At 35.8% G+C, this 21,537-nt stretch overlaps 1 protein-coding gene across 4 annotated transcripts; it reads left to right on the top strand.

The window, feature by feature from the left end:
* Nucleotides 1-8,356: 8,356 nt before the first annotated feature.
* Nucleotides 8,357-20,498, top strand: LOC115976824 (probable serine/threonine-protein kinase PkwA). 4 transcript variants are annotated; one of them, XM_031098318.1, is made up of 8 exons: nucleotides 8,357-8,642; nucleotides 11,074-11,260; nucleotides 15,043-15,143; nucleotides 15,893-15,998; nucleotides 16,272-16,489; nucleotides 17,186-17,228; nucleotides 19,282-19,535; nucleotides 19,828-20,498. In XM_031098318.1, the coding sequence occupies exons 1-8, from the start codon at nucleotides 8,431-8,433 to the stop codon at nucleotides 20,264-20,266; spliced, it is 1,560 nt and encodes a 519-aa protein (XP_030954178.1). In that variant the 5' UTR covers nucleotides 8,357-8,430; the 3' UTR covers nucleotides 20,267-20,498. The 4 variants fall into 4 exon arrangements, with proteins under 4 accessions (XP_030954178.1, XP_030954179.1, XP_030954181.1 ...); XM_031098321.1 differs by lacking the exon at nucleotides 8,357-8,642 and adding an exon at nucleotides 11,393-14,864 and having other exon boundaries at nucleotides 11,179-11,260; XM_031098320.1 differs by lacking the exons at nucleotides 8,357-8,642; nucleotides 11,074-11,260 and adding an exon at nucleotides 11,269-14,864.
* Nucleotides 20,499-21,537: the final 1,039 nt, after the last annotated feature.

The following is a 21,537-nucleotide window of genomic DNA, read 5'->3' as shown; positions in this document are numbered from 1 at the left end:
GAGAAAATAGAAGCTGAGAAAATACGGAGGAAAGCTCCTCGATTTTGGCTATCCGAGGATAAAAAGTTGTACAAATGCTCTTTTTCTGGGCCATATCTACTTTGTATACATCCCGAGATGTCGGAATCACTTTTAGAGGAGTTGCATGAAGGAATTTATGGAAGTCATACGGGGGGAAGGTCCCTATCTCATCGGGCCATTACTCAAGGATACTGGTGGCCAAATATGTAGAAGGAAGCGCAAGAGTATGTTAGAAAATGTGACCAATGTCAGAGATTCGCTCCAAACATCCACCAGCCTGAAGGAATTCTTAATCCTCTTTCCAGCTCTTGGCTTTTTGCTCAGTGGGGTTTAGATATTGTAGGTCCTTTTCCTAAGGCAGTAGGAAACAAAGTATCTGCTAGTCAGCACGGATTGTTTCACTAAGTGGGTCGAAGCTGAACATTTGGCTAACATCAGAGACGTAGATGTTAAAAGGTTTATCTGGAAGAATATCGTTACGCGATTCAGAACTCCCCACACCCTTGTCTCGGATAATGGCCTTCAATTTGATAGTAAAGTCTTCAGGCAATATTGTTATGATTTAGGGATAAAGAATAGATATTCCACTTCGGCCTATCCTCAAGGGAATGGGCAAGCTGAGGTTATCAACAAGGTTATAGTCAATGGACTTAAAAAGAGGTTGGATGATGCAAAAGGAAAATGGGTGGAGGAATTGCCATATGTCCTTTTGACGTATCGAACAACACCTCGACGGTCAATAGGAAAAACTCCTTTCTCAATGACATATGGAGCCGAGGCCGTCATCCCTCTGGAAACTGGTTTCCCAACGTTAAGGACTAGTGCATTTACCTTAGATGGTAACGATGGGCTATTAGAAAAAAGTTTGGACTTGATCAAAGAGCAAAGGGAGAACGCAATAGTCCAATTGGCTTACTACCAACATAAACTCAAGCAAGGCTATGATGCCAATGCAAAGCTGAGGCCGTTAGCTGTAGGAGATCTGGTGCTGAAGAAAGTTCTGGGAACCACCAAAAATCCAGCTTGGGGAAAACTGAGGCCTAATTGGGAAGGACTATATCGGATTACTTCAGTAGCCGAAATAGGAGTGTATTATCTAGAAGATTTAGATGAAAAAGTTGTACTCCATCCTTGGGATGTAAACAATTTCAGGAGGTATTATTATTAGTAGAAGTAATCTTGATTGGATTTCTTTTAATTTATGCCAATCATACATCATGTGTTTCCACATCTATTGGAATATTAAACAGAAACTAAGTTATGTCAGGTTCCTCGGACTACAAACTTAGTGGAAATTAATACCCTATGACATCTATTGAAGTATCAAACAGAAACTAAGTTATGTCAGGTTTCTTGGACCACAAACTTAGTGGAAATTAATACCCTATGAGATCTATTGAAATATTAAACAGAAACTAAGTTATGTCAGGCTCCTCGGACCACAAACTTAGTGGAAATTAGTACCCTACGACATCTATTGAAGTATTAAACAGAAACTAAGTTATGTCAGGCTCCTTAGACCACAAACTTAGTGGAAATTAGTACCCTATGACATCTATTGAAGTATTAAATAGAAATTAAATTAAATCAGGTTCCTCGAACCACAAACTTAGTGGAAATTAATACACTATGACATCTATTGAAGTATTAAACAGAAACTAAGTTATGTCAGGTTCCTCGGACCACAAATTTAGTGGAAGTTAATATCCTATGACCTCTATTGGAGTATTAAACGGGTTCAATGGAAACTAATATAGCCTCTTGCTATTAAAATGCTAGTGCCACATAAACTTGGGCATTTCAAAGGAATGAACCCTTAAATCCCATCCTCGGATCATAGGATTTCTAATTACCTAGTGAAGATATAAATTCCAATAGGCTTGTGAGTATCATTTAATGCATAATGGAAGTGCTCTGGACTTAACTTTGTCTAACTTTTGAACGATTCCTTAAGTTTCAACTTATTAGAATGGATATATACGTATCCAAAATATGTCTATGTGATATTATAGACTCAATGGTTATCATCCATTTTAACTGTTCAGAATCAAAATGACAAAACGAATAGCACAAAAATGAGATAAACAGCAACTCAAGCAAATTCCAAAAAGTAAAAATGCATATTTCATTAAGATATGTCTAAAAAAAAAAAACAAACAAAACAAAACAAACGGAAGCAAAATTCCTTACAAAATTTCTAAATAAATTACAAAATAAAGCTTATTTTTTTAGCTTAATTTGAAGCTTGGAAGGTTGGTTGGCCAGTTGTCTGCCTCCGAGGTAGTTATTCCCTCTTTGTCTTTAGAATCTCCTTCAACGGGCATGACTGTAGAAGCCCAGTCTTGCTGAAATCCTTGAGAAGCTACCTCTATCTCTGGAACGGCTGCAGCCTTATCTGAGGATACTTCTAGGGAAGCACCGGTCTCCTTTGTTGGTCCTTGTTGACTAGGAGGAGGAGGATCCTGAGGCAATACCTCTGGATTTGGATCAGCAGTTATGGAAGTTACTTCATTTTGAGTGGAAGGAGGATCCGAGGCTTGGATTGCAGAAGGGTAAAACACATTCTCTACTTTCCTCAATTCAGATGAAGCCTCAACCCCAGCTCGGTTAAGGGCTTCATCCAAAGTTTAGGCGTAGTAAATGCGGCATACCGCTGAAACCTCCGCCCTAAGGGTTTCCTCGGTCTCAGCTATCCCGAGATCATAACCCTTCTGCTCGGCCTCATCCATTGCCTTCTCGACCTCAACCCTTGCCTTTTCGACCTCGTCCTTGGATTTCTCAGCTTGATCCTTTAGCCTTGGGATTTCCTTCGGCTGCTTTTTAAGGGCTGCCATATGCTCCCTGGCAGCATTCAAATCTTCATTTGCCTCGCGTAGATGCCTTTTTTGGTCCTCGACTTGCCTTTGTGTGCCTTCTAAGGCCGAATCAGCGCTACGGCGAGCTTGCTCCTCAGCAGTCAATTTTTTCCTCGCCTCGGCCAGATTGTGCTCAGATATGGTTAAAGTTTGTACGGCGGCCATCCATCTTTTCCTTTCATCTTCTAATTGCTGATAGCAGTTATTGAAAATCTCTTCCAGTCTAAAAGTGTTTTGGATAACCTAAAAGTGTTTTGGATAACCTAAAAGGAAAGGATCAATGCCATTGTCAGTAAAAAGTACATATCAGAAAATAATAATTGCAAGTAAAAAAAAAGGGTGAGAAAAGAGTTAACACTATACAATTCCCAAATATCTTTTGTTGTTAAGGAAGAGTTCATTCTTCCTCGCATTCTTCAATTCGGCCATATCCCTTGGAAGCAATAAAGCCTCCTCCATGGTCGAGGCTATGTGGCACCCAATGCCACCGTTGAAATCCCTGAGTGATGCGTCATCCCTCAAGGGCTCTCCACCGTGCATAGGTGCTGGCAACCAAGCTTGTGGCTCAGGAAGCTGAGTGTCCGACCTCTCTTGGCCTCATTGTGAGGTATGACTGATCTTTTGTTGCTTCGCAGCTCGTTGGGCCTTTTCTTCCCGGGTCGGACAGGATTTTCCAGTATCCACCACGTCCTTCCCTTTCTGCTCCCTTCACCTTTTTAAATCAGCAGCTTCAGATCTGACCGGTTGGGGTTGGTGAGGAGTAGTAGGAGGAGACTTGGTGGGAGGAGGAGGAATCTGAGACTGTGTAGATTTTTCCCGGTGCACCTTTCCCAGGCTGATTCTTTATCAGCTCCATTAGACTTCTTTGGGGCTTTCTTTGTACACCCATTTCGTCGAGATCGTCCTCGGAGTATATAGTTTGATTAAAAATCTCGAATTCGTCCGAGGAGTCTGATAAGTCTACAACTTCCTCTGGATTTTCCTCTTCTTCCTCTTTTTCTTCTTCTTCCTCTTCCTCTCTTCTGTCCTCCTTTTCCCTGAGAACGAGCTGGGATGAGGATACTCCTACTAATGGAATGGCAACGAAAAGGGGTTGAGTGTAGGAAGTGTCTCTAGGGAGCGGAACACCCTCTGGAACGATGAACCCCTAGTAGGCAACGCTGATACACAAAGCTGAAGGTCGCGAGCTCTGATTACGTACTTAGGTGCTTGGAAGGCAAACGAGAGGTGTGTGTATTGGAGGATTAAATGGGCTGCTCGGAGTTGACCGTCAGCTTCGTTCACATATATCTCGGCTTGCAATACCTTATCCAAACTTGCTTTGTTGACTAAGTTGAGTTTGGGCTTGGTAGAACGTTTATCTGTAAAATCATTGAATTAAAATGAAGTTTCATTAGGAATAAGAATATTGAGACACAAAAAAAAAAAAAAAAGTGTGTAAACCGAACTTTATGAATCTACGGTTGTATTCCTACCTGGTTCTCCATCCTCCATTGGACAGGGCAGACTATCATGCCATTCCCCATAAAAGATAAGGAAATCCTTCTTTAAATTCTTGTTTGAAGTGGGAAGGCACTGAATTAACCTTACCGCAGGATACCTCGATTTGAGATAATATCCATGCCCCTTCAAATGGTGGAGATTGTACACCCAATTCACATCATGATGGGTCTGGTTTAGGTTCATTCTCTCGTTCAAAGCTTCTATACTTCCTAAAATCCCAAACATGTTGGGGCACATTGTGTAGGAGATAACCTAAAAAACCTAAGGTAATTCCTAGTAATAGTACCCATGGGAATGGTCATCCCACCTTCTATAAAGGCAATCATGGGAATGACCACCTCTCTTGTTTTCCTAGCACTGACCCACTCCCCCTAGGCCGCATACCTCACGCCCACTGTTGGTGGGATCTTATACTTGGCCCTGAAACTTCTCATACCCTCCTCGAATTCAACCAGACTTTTGAACTTACTCGTTTTCATAGTGGGTTTCGAAGAAAAACTAACAAGTGTAAGATGAAAGCTAAAAAGGTTTTAAGAAGACTTACAGGTTTGAAAGATGGTCATCGGACAAAATTCTAGTATTTGTAGATGCACAGGGAAACGAAAGAGAGAGACAGGTTCAATGTATGAGCTCTAGGATTGTGTGATTGCTGAAAGTAAAAGAGAGAATTGATTTGAAAAGCTATTTATAGTGGCGTAGAAGTTACAAGCGGGAAAGTTCTCGCTCGTAAAACAAGAGAAGCCTTTCACCGTTTGATTTACATCTTACCGTTGAACATGGGGGATAAGAGCGTCGCCAAAATTTAATACTGGCACGCTCTGGACGCTGAAGCGTCAGGAGCGTGCCCAGAGCATATAGAAAGACATGTAAGAGGTCAGGAATACAGAGTGGAACCAAAAGCAAGATGGGCTGAGGACATCAAAATCATCATTTTCTCCTGAGGAGTCAAAAAACAAGATTTTGAGGGGCTATTGTGGGGGCTAATCAATTAGGAAGTATTGTTAAAACAGTATTAACTGGGCCTGTGGCCCTATCCTAGGACGTTAGACCATCCGAGGAGGCCCAAACAAGGCTATGAGGAGAATAAAATGAAGAGAGGAGTAGAGACAATGTGAGATGGGTCCAACAAGCGTTTCGAGGACAAAAGTCTTCTCGGCAACAAGTGTCCGAGGTAAATCTAAGTACCATGTCACCACAGACTTACTTCGGAGTTACCTCACAACTAAGGAAGGGACATTGGACCAGGGATAAGAAAAGAAAGGTAAACAAATATCTTTAAAAGCTGCTATCTCCGCATTAAATGCCTCTCAACCAACTCTCTGGCCGCATTAATGTGAAAGTGATGCCTGAATAGTGATCAAGCAGTCTTACAGCTACTGGTTGATGGTTCTGGGAGATTCTAGATGGGACAAGAAGGAATCCCCCAAATCTAACCTACATGTATGTGGTAAGGATGACATCAAAATTATAGTATATAACATGGAAAGAGGTACTAAGAAAAAGAGGGGAACTCTTATACAATTGGATATTAAAACGAAACCATATGATACAAGTTACTAAAGCTCTTCCGAAGATAGATTACTAATCGTACTTGTGTCAAACCGTCTTGAAACGTTAAATCTAATCGTTTTTCCTCTGGGATAGGTCTAGTTCTTCCATCCATACTCTACAAATTTATAGTCTGGGCCGTTAGTGTTTGAGTCCAATCCGGTTTCGGGACCAATTCAATTTCAGTCCTTACATATAATATTATATATTTATAAGTACACGTGTATGAAAATATACTTCATACTTAAATTATTCTTTAATTATTCTTTTCCCATACATAATAAACAAGACAATTAAATTTTTATATTGGATTAAGTCTATTTGTGAATAAATTTACAAGCTATCAAATTATTATTTGTAATTCATTAATGCTATAAAATATAAATAATCCATCTTGTGATAAAAATTATGTATAATCTATATATAAAATAATAGGTGAAGCAGAGAGAGTGTGAAATTGAATTCCAAATTAGAACTCTAATTTTGTGCCATATGTCTAGAATCCGAAATTGAAGTTGAATTTTGCATCATATGGCTAAATGTATGTGGGCTCATTCTCATTAAAACCACTTCTATGTATCGGGTCAAGTGAGTTACTGTGCTAATTAAGTTTTTTCTTAATTTCGTAGTCAAACGTGAAAATCAAAGAGATTAATATCGGTGATAAGAACTTGGTTTGGGTACATTGCATAATTTCCAAAAAGATAGCAAAGCCAAAGTTTGCATCTTTGTTATAAATTGCTTACAAAGTTTGCATCTTTACATTTGCACTGAGTTTCGGATTAAAGTGCTTTCTTTTTGGTTCTAACACTGAGTTTTGTTTACTATTCACTTACAAAGTTTGCATCTTTACATTTGTTATAAATTGCTAATATGTGATTAGATGCACATTATGCCTAAAATTCACTATCCTTATATTTGGCTTTTTGTTTAGGTTGGGCACCTATAACAATGAAGAAAGCACTGCTGTGGACTGATGGAAGATACTTTTTTGTAGGCTGCAAAGGAACTTAGTAATCAATGGAATCTCACGCGAATTGGAGAGGACCCGACTGTAGATGTCTGGATGGCAGATGTGAGTCACTATGTTTTTAAAATGTTCAGTGAAGGTAAAGGTTATGAACAATGTAAATTTTCCGGAGAGAGATTTATTATTCTATATTTACGCAAGTTTGGTCGCCTTCTTGGAGTGGATCACTCCACCCTATCTTTCTACTGGAATTTTTTATTCAGATTGTTACAATTTAATTCGAAATTTTATTTGAATTTTCCTATTGTTGTTACTATCATATATTATCATTCTAATTGTTCATTCCAATTTTACTATACACGTGTACAATCTAATTATTTTTAATTTTGCTATCATGTGCAGAAGCCAATGAGATGAAATTAATAACACATTAAACATTCATGCTTTGGGAATCGGTAGTACCAATCTAAATCCATTGGACCTGCTTTGTGATAATACAACTATGAAGGATGTATAAAAACACGCATAAACCCATCTCTCTATAAAAAAAGATTGGAGAGAATTTCTTTTATCAGCCATGGAACTTCAGAGGTTTTTTCTTCACACAAATGCCTATTATGTTGCAAAATGATCCATCGTAAAACTACAAAATGAGTACAACTCTGAGGTTTTTTTTTTTTTAATTTTAAAATTTTTAAGCTGTGAAAATTTCAATCATTAATAGAGATTGAAGATTCAAAAGCATGAATGGATCTTTTGGATAAACATTGTCACCAAGGTTCATTTTTCTGTGTAAAATATATATACTGCTAAATTTTGTTAATGGAATTTTCTGGTTAATAATATGAATTTAGACTTAACTGAGCATTTTAAATATAAATAAACTCATGATTAATAATATATCCATTCACGTGCTACCACATACTAGTATTTAATAATATAAGATTGGTAACTAAAAAATTGATAAGCTTAGAAACAAAAACTGTTATATTTAATTATAGCTCAAACAATATAATTTATTTTTTAGTAATTATTAACATACATATGTAAAGAGTAACAAAATTTAATTATGTTGTTGATTATATATGAGAAAAGAATAATTAAATTGAGTGCCTCGTAAGTAAACTTAAACTTATTTGAAAAACGAATAATGAATTAAGCTTTTGAAAAATTCAAGCTCAATCCATGTTTGAAATAAAATGATCCTTTCTAATTGAATTCTCAACTTGTCTCAACACATTTTATATATATATATATATATATAAATATATTTGATTTTTTAAATAGAGAAAACTGAAAAGTAGGAGGTAATTGAAAAATGAAAATTAATCAATTTTGAACTGGTTGTACGGCCTTAGCTCGTTTGTCAACTCAAAAAACAAAACTCGTACCCGCGTGAATTTTCGCGCCTTAAATATTCACACAATATTTATAGAAACAAACACATCAATCACTCACTCACTCCCAAATCTCTCTCTATGTCTCCAAATCCCCGTGTAAATTATAATTGCAATTTCTAGGGTTTCTTCGAACATGGCGGACTCATCGCCACCGCGATCACGACGAACACGATCGCAATTGCAATCGCAATCGACGATGACGAAGATAACGGAGTTGGACGTGGACTCGTTGGCTCACTGTGCAAGCTACCTCGACAACCTCCAAGACCTCTCCAACTTAGCCATGTCCTGCAAATACCTCAAACGCGTTGCTTATTCCAACTCCATTTGGCTCCGCTGGTTCAGGTTCTATGTTACTGTTTTTTTTTTTTGGTGGCCAAAGTCTATATTACACCATTTTTAGTTTGGATCATTTTTTATTTTCGTTCCTAAATACATTGTTGATTCTTGCATTTTGTTTGAGAGTTCATAGAGAAATAAAATGGAATGAAGCGATTTCGTTTGGATGTTTTTAAATAAAGAAATGAAAATGAATGAAATGTAGTAACCTCGTTTGGAGGGTTTTGATTTTCAGTTGCTTGCCTCTTTTGTTGGCACCTTATTTGATTGGAGACTCACATCTAGTGATTCTCTTAACTTTTTTCTTGTAAAGAGTTATTGTTTCTTTTGTATTTTTTTAGATGTTTTATGTTTTTTTTGCATAAAGTAGTCTTTTTTTTTTTTTTTAATAATATTTTTTCTTACCTATATATAACACCTTTATAATGAACAGTGTAATATTATTTTATAACAATATTACTAATAAATAAATAGCTGAATGTACAAGGCTATTTTAGGATTTATTGTGAAAATTTTCATAAACCTTATTTCATTTCATTCGATCCGTTCTACCAATTCCATTTTCTCGCTCTTAAACTTCCAAACAAATGAATGATTTTCCATTTGTTCTATTTAAACACCCAAACAAAGGAATGAAAGAAATATTCAAAAATATTTATTTTCATTCATTTCCCTCCTCCCAAAAGCAGGGTAAGATTCTGTTTGGTTGGATTGATGGAAAAATGTTGGGAAGATAGAAACTATTTGTGTTGTCGTCCACTGTGTGTTTGGTAGAAAGGATTGAAGAGTGACATGATAGATAGTATTATTATGTTCTTATTGTTATATTATTATTTAACATGGAAATCTCACCAAATTTGGATCCACCCATGGGGAGTAAATCACGGATACATGACCCTACCCGTCAGAACTATGTATCAAATAATCTAGGGGACTCCTAGCGGGAATCGAACCCAAGATGGATGCTTGGGTCTATAGCTCATCTTAAGCCTTCAACCACTAGGCTGCACCTTTGATGGAAAAGTGGGGGTAATTTGTAGTTTCTTTCTCAATACCATTTTCTTTCATCTTTTCTTTCTAATTTGGAAGGAATAAAAATGGTTGCCCAAATGGAAAAACTCCATCCCACCAATTTTCATTTCTCTCCCTTTTCACTTCAATCAAAAAATGAAAAATCACAATTTTCTCTCCATTTTCCATAATTTTTGTTTTCACCTCAACCAAACATAGCATAAGTTTTTTAGGCATTTAAAACAATTATAGTATTAAAATCACTTATGAAATGAAGTTTGGGTTTCTATTTTTATTAAAGGAAATGTATACCAATTATAGCTATGGATATTGAGAAAATATCTAACGTCATTTCTTGGATAAGTAATTTAGGTTGTGGATTTTGTTGTAAATGGTTTGTGTTATCAAATTGTTATTGTGTGAGTAATTCTTGTGAGGCTCACTGTAATTAGTGAGTGTTTTTGTCACTGAGCTCAAGATAGTGAAAAAGAATGAAAAGTCGCCTATGTGGAAGTGAAACGTATTGATATTTGTAATGCAGATGGTCTTCTGCATTCAAGTCTTTTATATTTTCTCACCAACATAGGGAGAGTTGGTGGGTCAAACCTGAGAGGCACCACTAAAGCATGAGGCCTTTGGCATGGTTGAGATGATTCTTAATCTTTGATAAACTTGATATTTGGTGAGCGTGGAGACTATAGGAAAAACAAATAAATTGAAAGGTGGGTTTGTGAAATATTTATCCAATAAGAAGATAATAAGTGGTGTAATATTGGCCAAAAGTTATACTAGTTGTAACTTGAATTTAACTATATCATATACCATATAATTAAAGTTGGGTCCTAGAAAGCTGTGGTTGCACAAAGTTATTATCTTTTCTCCATGACAATTGGTTACACTTTCCTTTGTCAAGTGAATACTCTTTATTAAAGACATGAATAAATCTATTATTTTCATATAGCTTGGGGTGGTTTCAAATTAAACCCTAAATTTAAAATCATGATTTTTTAATTGTTTCAATTCACGTCTCCAATGAGTCACTATAACAAAAAAATAACAGAAAATTCACATAAGCGGTGACTAAAACCTATTTAAAAGAATTTTCATGTGTTATTAGAAGACCTCTATTATGTTTATATATATTTAAAGGTCTCTCTCTCTCTCTCTCTCTCTTATTTATAAATTTTTTAACTAAAGGGTCTGTTGCACATTTGACATTCAATTGGATAGGGAACATTAACTTGAATAAATCGTATAATTTCCATATAGTTTGGGGTGGTTTTAAATTAAATTCTATATTTAAAATTAAGATTTTTTTTTTAAAATTTTTTTTCAATTCATGTCTCCAATGAGTTACAATTAACTAATCTAACAAATATTCACATAACTGAAATGTTTGTTGTATATTTGGCATTCAATTGGATAGGGAACATTGGCCACAACAAGTACCTTCTAACTCCTCACAACCGTTAGAAGTGAGGGAAGCATATTTGGCGAGGCGCACGGCATTGCAGAAGTTCAAGTTCTTTGATCCTTTTGTTGGTGACATGTTAGCACTTCATAAACCTTGCAACCATATATTATTGGAGAAAAATACTTTTACCTTTTCGCAGGTATTGAAATGAGTACTCCATTTGTTATATTTTCTTTCCATGATGCATTGGATTTAATAAAATTTCTATGAAATCTTTGCGCACAAGTCTCATGATGTGTATTTTGAGGTTATTTTTTTTTGTTGGTGATAGGATTTATAATGATTTGACACTTTTATAAGTATTGCTTGAGGGGGAAAGGAAAGAAAAAGAGGGCGAAGAATTTAGTGGTTCTGAACTTTCTTTTGCATTCATTGATGTGGCAGCACAACCAAGATCATGTTAGAATTTTTATTTCAGATTTTTGTTGGATTATTTTAGATTTTAAGATTTCACTTGTTGATTTTAAATTCTTGATTGGTTGCAGTTTTTAGATAGGATTATCTTTTATTCCTGTAAGCTCTATAAAAAGGCTTTTTGTGGTTTTATTGTAATGGGAGACGTTTGATGAATAAATTTTCAGATTGGAGATTTTCCAAATTGTTGGATGCTGATTCCTAACAGTTTAGGTGTTAGTTCTTAAGTTTCTTGCTTGGTGCTGACTCTTGGCAACCCTTAAGTGCTGATTCTTTGGGTTATCTTAAATTTATTTTTATGTTCTTTTATTTTCCTATTGATATTGTCTTTGCATTAGCTTGGTATCAAAGCAAACTGATCCATCCATTTAAAATAAAAAACCTCAAATCAGCCATTTGAATGCCACAAAAATATCCCTCATCACTGGGAACACAACCTTCAAGCTGTACATAAATCACCCGCAACCCATAATCCCAGCTGCCGTCACTCTCAGGGACCCCAGGACCCCAGATCACAACCCGGCCAAACAAACCCCAGACTCAGTGAAATTGAGACACAAACCACCTTGTTGCTGCCAACTTCTGTTGCCAAGATGCACTGGTAAGGCCAGTCATGTTCGCCGCTGTAACTTCCAGACCTCTTTGCACGTGACTGCTGTCAGCCTCACTGATGCCATTCTCCCACTTTTCTCCAAGTACCTGTGAAGGTCTCAAACTTGACCACAACTTAGAATTTCTTAAAACAAAGTCTGACCCGATCCAGTTTTGAAAGACTAGGACCCAGCTTGTAAAAGCACAGTAACTATTAGCAGGCTGTAGGACCCAACCCATGACTTTCATACAATCATCACTTTAGAGCACATCAACCAGACAACAACTCAGGTTTTGTTCCACTTATTTTCTGATACTTTATTTTTTTTCAAGCATCATGGCATCTCCAAACCACCTATGGATTTCAACAATTGGTTTTGAAAATTGGTTATTCAAGACCGACCAATTCTTTGTAAAACCTTTTTTTTTTTGATAAGTCATAAGTTTTATCGATATCAAAAAAGGAACACCCTAGTACACAGGGAGTGTACAGGGGGTCAACAATTCAAGTACAACAATTACCAGAATCAAGGAAATCAATAAAAGAAAAGAATGATTGGTTTTGTATAGCAGCCAACCAATCCAATAAAGTTCTAAAGAAAAATAACTTAAGGTCTGGTATGGATCTCTCATTTTCTTCAGAACACCTACTATTTCTCTACCTTCAAAGACATCACATTAAGCAATGGGGAACAATTAACCAAATATGACCATTTTGATGACGACCAAACCTGCCTGGCCAACAAGCTAGAAGCCCCACAATAGATTGCGGCATAGCCCAGCTTACTCCAAATAAACCCAACACCATAGACCATAGGTCCATAGCAACTGGACAATGCAGAAAGAGATGGTCAACCGATTCACCATTACACTTGCACATGTAGCACCACTCCAGTATCTAAACTTTCCTTTTTTGTAAATTATCAACCGTCAAGCATTTCCCTAAAGCGGCTGTCCAAACAAAGAAAGCTACTCGAGAAGGAATCATCTATTTCCAAATACTTTTCCAAGGAAAATATTAGTCATTGGAGTCCACTAAAATACTATAATAATCCTTAACCATAAACCTCTTGTCTATATCAAGTTTCCAACACATCTTATCCTCACCAAACCGCCTTACTGAAGAACCATAAATGGTGTCCATGAAACCCAACATAGCCTCTAATTCCCGAGTATGCACACCCCTAAAGAAACTTACATCCCAAAAGAGAACTCCATTAGTGGACTTCATAAGCTTAGCCACACCAATTCTTTGTAAAATTGGGTTTATCTTATGTGAAAGAAAGGTTTGGTAGTCCAAAACGAGGGTTTTTTTGTAGAGCTTTGGAGTATTGGAACCATTACAAGAACCTTCACTTTAGATGCCACTAGTCTCGAATTACTTGGGAAAGAATGAAAGGTCTTTGTATAACCGATGACTTTCATACAATTATCAGTTTAGAGCACATCAACCAGACAACAACTCAGGTTTTTGTTCCACTTATTTTCTGAGACTTTATTTTTTTCAAGCATCACGGTATCTCCAAACCACCTATGGAATTCAACAATTGGTTTTGAAAATTGGAAATTCAAGATGGATCAATTCTTTGTAAAATTGGGTTTATAATATGTGAAAGGTTTGGTATGCCGAAATGAGAGCTTTTTTTTTTTTTTTGTAGAGCTTTAGTATTGGAGCCATGATAAGAACCTTCACTTTAGATGCAACTGGTCTTGAATTACTTGGGAAAGAATGAAAGATCTTTGTATTGTATATTTCCAACAATATTTTTATGAGAATCTACCCCGATCTTCTCCTAACAGTTTTCAAGATTGAAGAGATAATATACCTATAAAAAAAAGATTTTAGAGATAATATGAGGCAATGGTTGACAACCAATTGCACAAAATAAGATGAATGCTCTTACATTTTCTTGTACTCCGCTTACTCATGAACTATATCTGCCATGCATCAAGACTTAGAATATCTAAAGAAAGCTGTTCAAGACTTGACTGTTTAGACGAAGCAAATGAAGACCCAACTTGATTAAATCGAAGTCCCAAGGATGGTAAATCACAATGAGCTTACTGCTACCTGCATATAAGATGAGATTGATAATGAGATATCGGTAATAGAGGAGATTGGTCTTGACATGGAAGTACAAATGTCAATTTTAAGTTGTTTCAATGTTCATGCAACCAAAAGAGTCTACTATAGAGCCTAAACAACAAGAACCCTCTATGCTTGAAGAATCCAACATGGTGCATGAAGATCTACACTTGATGAAGTCAAAAAGGTTTATATGTCAATTCCACATGCTGCTTTTATGATTCCATAAGAGTATAAAGTGGCAGAATGTAAGGTTTTTCTATTCTTAGTGCTCCCCAAGGTGATTTCTGAATTGAAGCAAGCGTTACGTGCCAAAGTCCTAATTCTTCAACACAAACTTGAGGTTGAGTTTTCTCCAACCAGGGGAGTATGATCCGGGAGCACAACCAAGATTAGTTAAGAATTTTTATTTCAGATTTTCATAAGATGTTCATAAAATTATTTAAGATTTTAAGATTTTACTTGTTCCTTTTATTTTGAGTTCAGGTAGAGATTATCTTTTAGATTGGGATTAGTTTCTAGATTAGTTTTAGTTTTTAGATAGGATTATTTTTTTATTCCTGGAAGCTCTATAAAAAGGTTTCAGGTGGGGTTTTACTGTAACAGGAGACATTTGATGAATAAAATTTCAGATTGGAGATTTTCCAAATTGGTGGGTGCTAATTCCTAACTGCTTTGGTGTTGATTCCTAAGTTTCTTTCTTGGTGCAATTCAAGGCGACCCCTAAGTGTTGATTCTTAGGCTTATATATTTTTTGTTCTTTTATTATCATGTTGATATTGTCCTGTATCATTCATTCTGATTTTGACTTTGCTGTACACATTAACTAGGGCCCAGTGATTGAAATGAGAAAGATTGATAACTTTTTAAGAAGAATGTGTTATGATCTCCTTATACTAAGTGAGGGTACCGCAAGCATAACTTGTATGAGGTGAGAATCTTACATGCCTTTTCTCTTGTTCTGAAGTTGATGTTACATGCAGTGATATCGTAATTTCTTAACCATTATTGAGGGCCACTTGCATGTGTTCATCACTGCCATTATTAGTTAAGAGGTTATCTACATTTCACTGTCAAACTTGTAATCAAACTGGACTGGGAGGGTACAAATTACTTATTAATAATTTCCTAGGATAATGTGGGACGTAGATTCCTACTTTTTATAGAAACAAGAAAATGAACTAAATTGGGATGTATCTGAGAGCTATTACAGGAAAGGTTATAAGAGGCATCATATTAGCAATCTATTTTTTTAGCAGTGGCTCCCTTTTGCATGAGTATTCTCTTCCCATGTATTGCTTTATAAAAAGATAACTACTCGTGAGGCTGATAGACTATGCTCAATAGACATTGGGCTCCTTGTCTTTTACTACAGGTTGCACCCTTGGACTTCCATTTTACATATTTTCAAACTGATTGCTTATAAATTTCTTTCTGAAATGTGCAAAATTTAGAAATTGATTTAGTTCCTAGAGAAAGAGGTGTCATCTCATATGATGTGTGATGTGCCTTTTCTTTGTTATATGTCATCCTAACGTGAGCCTTAGATCTATTTAACGTACTATATGAAAATTATTAGCACAGTTCCAATTTCCACGTGCGAAGGGTTATCCAATTGAAAAAAAAAAAAAAAACTGTCTTAACCTTCTTACCTTTTGCTTATAATCGTTCAATTTGCAGGTCATTTCCCCTTAATGAAACTTCTTTATTACAAAGTGAAACACAAAGTGAAGAAAATGTATTGGTTACCGCAAGCTGTGACCGCTCCATTCGTATATGGTGGGAGGTATTTTATGAAATAATGTTGGTTTGAAACCCTTTAGCAAACAATAAGTGAAATTTGTGGATACTTGTGATCTCTGTTCTTGATCTTCTATGCTTGCATTCACTGTGACAAATTGGAGGAACAAATATTATTTCTGGTTCTATTTAATACTTGGTCTCATGGTAATTGTTGCTATTATCAGTGGCAGGATGATACTGTTTATCAGCTTTCTGGGTTCGTGTTTTTACCTTTTCTAGACCCTAGATATCTATTAGTCTCTTGGTTTCATTGTAGGGTTCTTGCCACCGACGTTTTAGGGGTCACGATGGGCCAGTCTTTACCTTGTCAGATAAATTGTTAGGTCATGGCAATAGCAAAGTATTGGCAAGTGGAGGGGAAGATGGTACCGTTCGCCTTTGGTCCCTTAAATCTGTTGGCAAGCGTGGCCAGAGTGCTTTAAAGGCTACTCTGTATGGGCATGAGTCATCTGTAAAGTTGATGTCTGTTGCAGGGTGAGTTTTTCATTCACTTAGACTAAGATAAAACAAATTTATTAATGGACACTAATTATCTTTGAGGATTTAAAAGTTTGCTCTTATATTATGCTTCTTGTTATGTTTCTCTCTTTTTCTCTCTCTCTCTTTTAATTTTATTTTTCTTTGTAAGTTATACACACATTGAGTGAGTCTTAAAGACTCAATCCCATGATATTACCATCCATCTCATTATTATGAGGGGAGGAAGCCATTTGTCTTAGAGTTCATCAGGACTAGTTGCTTAGTTTTATGCTTAAAGAATTAGGAATCCAGTTGTAGATAGAAGAATCATCACCTCTTATTGTCATTGTTGCAGCCGGCTTGTGTAATATAATTATTTGACCAATGAGTAATCTGTTTTTTTTTTTTTTTTAATTGTTATGTAACACATGCATCTAATGGGTTTTGGAACCCTCAAGCACACCGCCCATTCTGTACTTATGGGAGATAGGTGTCATTTGATTTAGATTTCATTGACATGAGTGACATATAGAACCAATGGGTTTTATTTTAAAAATTAACGAACCACAGAATCAGCTGTGTCTCATAAAGAACTTTTAAAAAATGTTTGGAACATTTAAATTGTTTGTTATCATTATCTTTGTTATTATGCCACAGGTTGCTATTTCTTCTAACTGAACTGACCAATGCTTGCTTCCACCTTTCTTCCAGGCATAAAACTTCTCTTTTGGTGACCCTTTCAAGAGATTCCAAGGTACCCTTAACTATAGGTTTTATGTAACCTTTTTCTTTTTCTCTCCAGTTTTTATACATAAGTTTCCAACATTGATTCAGTTTTGGAGTAGTGAGCCAACCTCTTTTTTTGGTGAGAAATTACACTTTTCCACCCTAAACTTTCACTGCATTTACAATGTCCCTTAAACTTTCAATTGTTTGAATGTGCCCCCTATTGTCTAAATTGGATGTTAAATGGGATGGAAATTGGGTGTAATTATGAAATTTCCCTCATTGATCACATTAAAAAACCACAATTTCCATTTAATATAACTCTCAATTTTTGACGGTAGGGGGTGTATTGTTACAATTCTCTCAAATTGTCATGTCAATCAAGCAAATTGATAGTTACAATTACTATTCATACTTGAACATTTTATTATTATTTGTACTTCTTGCACATGTTGAAAATCATTTAGGGCCTTTTTGGTTCACCATTTTTAAAATATGTTTCAAAATGGGCAAAAACAGGTTTTGAAAATATTTTCCCAAACATTTTTTGTATAAGTTTTAAATGTGAAAGAAAAAAAACTTTGTTTGGAAAATTTATCTCTATTAATTTCTTTTTTCCTCTCAATCCTTCTCTTCCATGAAAAATGGAAAAAAAAAAAAATCATAACCACCAGCAGCAGTTCAGAACCTCAATCACAACAGCAAAATCCACCACCTCAAGAAATTTTATTTATTTATTATATTTTTATATATATTTTCTAATCCAGAAAGAAAAATTGCAACAGCAAACGTCCAAAACTCCAACAATCTCAAATCAGCAAATCCCCAACAAGTGCAAAAAAATCCCACCACTAGAAGATGTCACTGCTGTAAATGCAGCCTCCACAAAAGATCAAGGAGGGAGTGGAAAGAAAAATTGTGATTGATTGGGGGCAATACAGACTGAGAGCATGACTGCGATAGGTTATTGCACAGTAGCAATAAAGAAGATGTTGGCAAGGATAGCTTGGACAAAGAAGAAGGCAGACGACAACATAGGTGGAGGAAGTCCTGCAGCCTCTTCTGTAAGAATGCTTCCACCGAACCCATCATCGCCCTCCTCCATCAATCCAAGTACTCTGACATCTCCCTCCACCCTTTTGATCTCCCTAACCCATCCCATTGTTGTTCCCACCCTCGGTGGATGATCTAGAGGGAGAGAGGAATGACTGAATGAAAAAAAAAAAATTTATGGCGTGTATAGTAATTTGAGAACAGAAAACAAGGAGGGAAAATGCCCAAAAGATATTTAAATTTTTTGGTGTTTGCACAGTAAAATGAGTAACCATTTTTAAGTTATGCTTTTTGGAAATAACTGGCCAAACAAGTTTTCTATAATGAGGCGACCACATTTTGTCTTTAAATCATGAAACCTATTTCTAAAACAGGCAATTAAACATGCTCTTAGTTTCTTAGTTTGATTTGGACCATTTTTTAACCTTAAAAGGAAGCTATCCATGAGGAAATTGGAGAGGAACCTAGTGTTATGTGCCAATTACCATTTAAATTCCTGCATATGTTTTTATTATTTATCATTGGTAAATTATGTACGCACCAAATGGTCTTGAATCCACAACCTCAACCTCCACCATATTCTTATAAGAGGAGATGTCATTTGAGTTGGGGCTTATTGGCATTTATTATTCGTGCAAATGTTCCATGCTTTGAAGCCTAATATAGAATTTTATGGACAAGTGATCATAATTTTTGGCGTAATTATGATTTTTGTGAAACAAAGTAGTGCTGTAGTTTTCTGTTCTGATTTGTATGAGTTGTTGTTATACTTGAGTAGATGGTTGATCAGTGCCAGGGATATATATGCAGCCAAACATAACTGGGTATTAAGCTTTGTTTTCATTTTGGAAATGAGTATGGAAAAAAATAATGAGCAATTGTTCTGGCTACTGCTGACCAAAATTGTGAATCAAGAACTTCACCTCATTTTTTCAATTGGATTTTCTAATACAAATCTGTTTTTTTTTTTTTGAAACTTGTAATCTTGAGATTGGTTTTTCATTTAACAATTATGGAGTTTATGATAGGTGAGGGTTTGGGATACAACTAAATCATCTTCTGTTGATTCATCATGCTGTGTGGGAAAGGCCTCTCTTTCTGGGTCACCTGCAAATGTGAAGTGCCATGAGTCTCTGCTCTATGTGGCTGCTGGTTCCTCTGTTATTGCATTCGATTTAAGGATAATGCAAAAAGTTCTTACTGCTGCAAATTATCAACCAAAGTTGCACTCGTTTGAGATGTTGCCTTCAAAATCCTTGATCTGCACTGGTGTTGGTGGGAGGTAAGATGAAACCCGAATTCAGTTTGAATGAATTTTTGGTGGTTCCCAACTCACTCAGTTATACAAGGGGACCATCTAAGGCAATGCTGGGACAGTAGTCTCATTGTCATTGGATTTTTTTTTTTATATTTTTTATATTTTTATTTTTAATTTTAATTTTAATTTTTCTTCCTCTTTTTGATCCCTGGAATATTTCAAGTTATTTGATCCCTGGATTATTTCAAGTTATTCTACATATATGCTAAATTTTATATTTAACATTATTTGGCTAAATATGTGTTTAATGCTGCAGAGCACTGCTTTGGGATATTAGAAGAAACCAGGAGACGAAACCAGAACCAATAGTTGAGTTGGGCGGACACACAGGCTCGGTGTCATTCTTGCACATGGATCCATACAAAATAGTTACAGGAGGCCGTAAGGATTTTAACATTAATGTTTGGGAGACTGACACTGGTACACAAACAAATTCATTGAGTTGCCGTTCTGATGATTTACCAACTACTGGCTCTGGGTGCACTGCCCTTGCAGTAAATGGTTGTCGTATTGTTACTGCTTGTGGTGGTGAGGGAATTGGCGTTGTCCGCTTTAGGGACTTTAAAAATGCTACTTGTCCTGTTGTCAAATTTGAAAATGAGCATGCTTCAAGGTTTTGGGATCCACAATCTTATAGTGATACTGATGGCTCAGATGACTATACTGATAGCTCAGATGACTATTCTGATTACTGATGACTCAAATTGCCGAGCAGATTTACTTGTTTAATGCATAATTAATAGCCCGTAGTCATGTGGGGGGTTTTTGTTTTGGGGTATAGCGGACAGACACCAGATCAGTGTAATTGTTTTTCCTCTTTATAAAAGGTGTACAAATGAAAGGAAAAACATATTGAGATATGTTTTGTTTATTCTGTTCGCAAGGTTTTCAAAATGCTGCAAATGGACAAATTGCTGATTTGCAAGACAATGCTATATCTCTATTCTGTTGTGTACTCTATGGCAAGCTTGCGGGTATATTCCATGCAGACCAATGTTGCTGGATTGACCATAACTGATAACACCATAGCCATTTTGAAATTCTTGTACTGATAACTGGAACCCTTATTGCTATTGGCACCTTATATGTACATTTTCATATGCGCTTTGCAATTTAGAATGGGAATGAAAAGTTGTGGGCTGTGCCTGATATGGTTTATTCAAGAATGATTGGATGATTTCAGTGCTGAGACTGTCGAATTAGACGGAAGAAGAATCTATTAGACTAGCCAGGGGAAGGTTTTATTTATATCCAATAATCAAGGGTTTGTTTGGTATCATTGTTTAAACAATAATTTTCGTTGTTTAAACACCATAATATGTATTTTCACAACACTTTGTCACTCATACATATTTTTACAATACTTAAATAACGTTATTAGAAATCTCTTACCAGATGGGCCCCAAGTATTTTGTATCTTTTTTACTTATAACAAAAATTTCTCTATCTTAATTCTCACCTCAATACCCTCACAACCTCCACTCCATCCATAGGTTTTTTTTTATTCGAAAGCGAAAGCACTCCATCCATCTTTAACTCCACATTAAGGTTTGATTCTATTTCCATGTTAAGGTTTGATTCTATTTTAATATTGATTTTGCCGTCCATTTTCATTCGAAATATGCATTTACAGGGCCTATATTTAATTATTTCACAAAATACTAACTCTAAGATACTATTGAATACATGAATTTCATTGTTGTAAGAAGAAAAAAATATTCACTTCAAAAATAAAAAAAGAGAAAAAAATATTATAGAATATCATATTACTAATAAAAATAGATAGCATGGTATATAAAAACGAAATCAAACATTTGTGGTTAAAATGAAAAATTTAATATATAAAAGGCTAAAATAAAAACAACTTCAAACTTTTAAAGGTCAAAATTAGGACTGTAAATAAATTTATGAACAGATTGAGCTTAGCTTGAGAAAAATGTTTGTTTTGCAAAGAAATTAAACTCAA

The sequence above is a fragment of the Quercus lobata genome, chromosome 2 (assembly GCF_001633185.2).
Source record: "Quercus lobata isolate SW786 chromosome 2, ValleyOak3.0 Primary Assembly, whole genome shotgun sequence".
Lineage (NCBI taxonomy): Eukaryota > Viridiplantae > Streptophyta > Magnoliopsida > Fagales > Fagaceae > Quercus > Quercus lobata.
The sequence above is the reverse complement of the archived record's forward strand: the minus strand, read 5'-3'. Positions and strand labels throughout refer to the sequence as shown.

What these genes read in the sequence shown, in the direction of transcription:
- LOC115976824 (XM_031098318.1), top strand. Translation starts at nt 8,431, where the DNA reads ATGGCGGACTCATCGCCACCGCGATCACGACGAACACGATCGCAATTG. An exon ending in ATTTGGCTCCGCTGGTTCAG is followed by an intron (nt 8,643 to 11,073) that starts GTTCTATGTTAC and finishes TCAATTGGATAG; the next exon opens with GGAACATTGGCCACAACAAG. An exon ending in ATACTTTTACCTTTTCGCAG is followed by an intron (nt 11,261 to 15,042) that starts GTATTGAAATGA and finishes CACATTAACTAG; the next exon opens with GGCCCAGTGATTGAAATGAG.